The sequence below is a fragment of the Nilaparvata lugens genome, chromosome 6 (genome assembly GCF_014356525.2).
Source record: "Nilaparvata lugens isolate BPH chromosome 6, ASM1435652v1, whole genome shotgun sequence".
NCBI classification, from domain to species: domain Eukaryota; kingdom Metazoa; phylum Arthropoda; class Insecta; order Hemiptera; family Delphacidae; genus Nilaparvata; species Nilaparvata lugens.
In genome coordinates, this window is record NC_052509.1 from 34,170,832 (window position 1) to 34,175,508 (window position 4,677).

General features: G+C 40.9%; 1 protein-coding gene across 1 annotated transcript; it reads left to right on the forward strand.

Annotated features, from left to right (window-relative positions):
• Positions 1 to 1,216: 1,216 nt before the first annotated feature.
• Positions 1,217 to 4,337, forward strand: LOC120352025. The gene is given in 2 exon segments (XM_039431432.1): positions 1,217 to 4,087; positions 4,089 to 4,337. Coding segments are annotated over 2 exon segments (2,790 nt in total). The 5' UTR covers positions 1,217 to 1,546.
• Positions 4,338 to 4,677: the final 340 nt, after the last annotated feature.

The window sequence follows — 4,677 nt, forward strand, 5'->3', positions numbered from 1 at the left end:
AAAAAAATTGAAAAAAAAAAAAAAAAATTGAAAAAAAAAAAAAATTCCCTCCAGATCCTGAACTGGGGTATAAAAGGAGTTGTTCTACAAGGAGTGGGACATTGTGTCTTTGACAGTCAGTACGTGTGTGTACCACCAGTACGTGTGTGTGTGATTTCGGCGTATTGGTTTTGGATTACTTCCATCTTCATCAACATCAAGAGTAAGTACCAGTGCATTTTATAGTTATATATATTTATATTATATTCATGATTCAACAATTAAGTCCAAAAGAGTAGAATTTTGAAGTAGTTTGAGACTGACAATTAAATTCAAAAATGACTAGTGTAATTATGAATTAGGTTCCAATACATATAAGTTAAGAGTTTAATTATGAATTAGGTTCTTCAAGTTGGTGGTTGTAATCCATCCTAACCTAAAAACTTATAATTACAAAGTAGATCCTAGACCCCCATCCACATTCCCCCATACAGCTCCGGATCATTATCCTTAGAACATAAACACCATAGAGTAAATGACATAGTCAAAAATGACTAGTGTAATTATGAATTAGGTTCCAATACATAGAGTAAATGACATAGTCAAAAATGACTAGTGTAATTATGAATTAGGCTCCAATACATACAAGTTATGAGTTTAATTATGAATTAGGTTCTTCAAGTTGGTGGTTGTAATCCATCCTAACCTAAAAACCGTATAATCGCAAAGTAGATCCTAGACCTCCATTCACATGGTTGTAATTCATCCTAACCTAAAAACCGTATAATCGCAAAGTAGATCCTAGACCCCCATTCACATTCCCCCATCACCACCCCACCCCACCATACAGCTCCAGACCATCATCCCTAGAACATAAACACCTACGAACCTCCATCCCTGACCCACCCACACACCCGACCCACGATCCTAGATACCAATTCACCACCTTCATCCCCCACATCCGTTGATTTATATATAGAGTTGAATACTGCATACCATACTAATACAATATTGTTTTGCATTGTTCTAGATGAACAAAGCTACAAGATGCCAGCAGACCAGCAGCTCATCAGGAGAGTTCTGCATATTGGAGGAGGCATTCAACAACAACCTTCAGACACTGTTCTACAACAACATCTCTTCACCCAATCCTGCAAAGGACTTCCCCTCCCTGCTAAACAGCCTACAGACAAAGATCGTTGATGTGATAGGTGAGGAGTTTCAGACACATGGACCGATCAAGGTCAACCTGGTGTTGGAGGCTACATACCAACGCAGCCATCTTGATGAGAAGAACATCGAGCAGGAGGAGTTCCAGAATGTGGCCTTCAAGACTCCAAACTATTCAATCTTTAATATCAACGATCTTGCTAGAATTATCAGGGAGGCGTGCAAGAAGCTGTTGGAAGAAGAGGCTAAGTTCGAAGGCAACTCTAGTGGATGGAGCCTCCTCATCATCGATGGATTGCTCATCAGGATTAGCAAACATACTCCCCTGCGTGGATCATCCTACATCAGTCTTCCACCTCTTCTATCAGCACGAAAGGCAATCATCAATCCTATAAACATGGACCAGCAATGTTTCAAATGGGCTATCCTCGCCAAACATGTACAAGGCAGTAATCCTCAACGAGTCAATGAGCGATACCATCAATTGGAAGAAAGATACAACTTTTCAGGCATTGGATTTCCCACTACCATCAACCAAATCGATATATTTGAGAAAGATAATCCGGAGGTATCAGTTAATATTTATGGTGTGGATGAGAAGAACGTTATATTTCCAAGAAGAGTTGGAAATGCAATGAAGGCAGATCACTTTGATCTTCTCCTCCTCTGTGAGAGTAAGGATGATGATGAAAACAGCACCCTTGAGGATGACAATGAACATAAATCAAATAGCCACTACTGCTACATTAAAAATTTTGAAAGACTTGTGAGATCCCAACTCACAAAACATAAAAGTAAAATTATCATCTGCAGACGATGTTTCACCCATTACACCCAGGATATAGATGGAGAACGCAGGATGGCTGAGCATGAGGAGTATTGTGCTAGCAATAATACAGCAAGAATCATCATGCCACAGGTTGGAAAAGATGGTAAACCTCCGACCTTGAAGTTTGAGAAACATGTGCAAAAGTATAGAGTACCTGTTGTAGCATATGCTGATTTTGAGTGCATCCTGGAGAAGCCTGATGAAGACAATGAACAATGGATCGGTAAAGCTACCAAAGTTATCCAGTATCATCGGGCAATGAGTTACTGCTTATACTTTGTGCGGGACCCATATTTGGAAGATTCCTGGCTGACAATCACTAACCTAATCCCTCATGAGCCAATTGTCTACAGGGGTCCTGATGCCGCCGAACATTTCATGAAGACCCTCACCATGTATGCAAAAGATTTAGATGAGGCAATTGACTGCAGGAATATCAAGTTGCTCCCACTAACCAAAAGAGAGAAAGAACGACATAATGCAGCTGATTTCTGTGAGGCCTGCAATGAACGGTTCAATAAAGATAAGGTGTATGACCATTGTCATATAACTGGTATCTACCGGAATGCATTATGCCGTAAATGCAACCTGCAGCGAGAGCGACAATCATTCATACCAGTGTTTCTCCACAACTCTTCAAACTACGATACACACCTCATTATTCCAGAGCTGGGTAGAGATAAGGATCGGCTGTCTGTCATCCCAAATTCATCGGAAAAGTATATATCATTCACCAAACAAATATCTTCAAAAATGCACCTTCGATTCATCGATACATTCCGGTTTACGCCTGATAGTCTAGACAATCTGGTCACCAACCTAGTCAAATCAGCATCAAATCCAGAAGACTTGTCCAAAGTGCTGCCACATACTGCCAAGGTGTTTGGAAACAAATTGAGCCTTGTCTCAAGGAAAGGAGTGTTTCCATACGACTACTGCGATTCATGGCAGAGACTCGAAGAAACATTGCTACCACCCAAAGAGGCATTTTTCAGCAAGCTGGTTGATAGGAGTGTTAGCAGTGATGATTATGAACATGCTCAAACTGTATGGAACCAATTCAGTTGTAGAACTCTGGGAGAATACAGTGACCTATACTTGAAAACAGATGTTCTCCTGTTGGCTGATGTCTTTGAAAGTTTTAGAGATATGTGCTTGAAAAACTATAACTTGGATTGTGCTCACTACTTTACATCTCCAGGCTTTTCCTTTGATGTCATGCTGAAATATACAAAAGTTGAACTAGAACTCCTGACCGACTACGATATGTATATGTTCATTGAACGAGGCATCAGAGGTGGCATAACAACATGCGTTCATCGACATGCCATTGCCAACAATGCCTACACAGGAGCGCCTATTGACCCAGAGAAGCCTACATCATATCTCCTGTACACAGATGCGAACAACCTGTATGGTTGGGCGATGTGTCAACCACTTCCATGCCGGAAATTCCAGTGGATGGAGAAAGATGAGTTGGAGGGGGTGAGCAGAGGTATTGATGGTGTTGGAGATGTTCAAAAGATTGGCTACATCTTGGAGGTGGACATTGAGTACCCTTCTGAATTGCATGATGAGCATAACGACTTCCCATTCCTGGCAGAGAACAAAAAAACTCCAAAATCAGGATCGTTGAGATTGATGACAACTCTAAGCAACCGTGAAAGATATGTATGTCATTACCGCACCCTCAAGCAAGCAGTACAACATGGATTGAAAATCACTAAAGTTCATCGAGGTGTAAGGTTTGAGCAGGAGGACTTCCTAGCACCCTACATCATGCTAAACACCAGACTTCGACAACAGTCAAAGAACAAGTTTGAGAAAAATTTCTTCAAACTAATGAACAATGCCGTTTTTGGCAAGACAATGGAGAATGTTCGGAAGCGTATGAACATGGAGCTTGTCAACAATGAGAAACGTCTAAGGAAACTGATTGCCCGACCAACTTACAAGGACCGCATCATCTTTGGTGAGAATATCTGCGCTGTAACATTGCATAAGGAAAAAGTAGAGCTCAACAAGCCAATCTATATAGGGTTATCAGTGCTTGACATCAGCAAGACCCTTATGTACCAGTTCCACTATGATGTGATGAAACCTAAGTACAAAAGAGAACCTGCAACTGCTTTATCAGGATACTGACAGCTTATTCTACATCGTGAAAACTGAGAACCTATACAATGACATCATCAACAGCCAACAACTGAAAGATACCTTTGATACATCCGAGTATCCGACTGACCACCCATGCTACTCAGATGGAAACAAAATGGTGCTTGGAAAGTTTAAAGATGAATATGCTGGCCGAGCGCCACTTGAGTATGTAGGCCTGCGATCGAAGCTATATGCCCTGTAGGTGTTACAATAGTGATCCAAATCAGCTGACAAGTGGATTGATAAAGAAAGCTAAAGGAGTGAGGAGACCAATACTTGGGCGAGAACTCTCAAAAATGCATCCAGATGCTGAACATTACATAGGCTTCCAAGACTATCTAGATTGTCTATATGGTGATGAGGATATCTATAGAGAACAAGTGATGTTTGGTACTAGGAAACATCAGATCATGACCCAAGTCATGAGAAAGAAGGCACTGAGCAAAGCTGATGAGAAGAGGTATATTCTAGATGATGGAATTACAACTCTTGCACATGGACATTACAAGATCCCCACTCTAGCACACATTGATGAGGAGGAT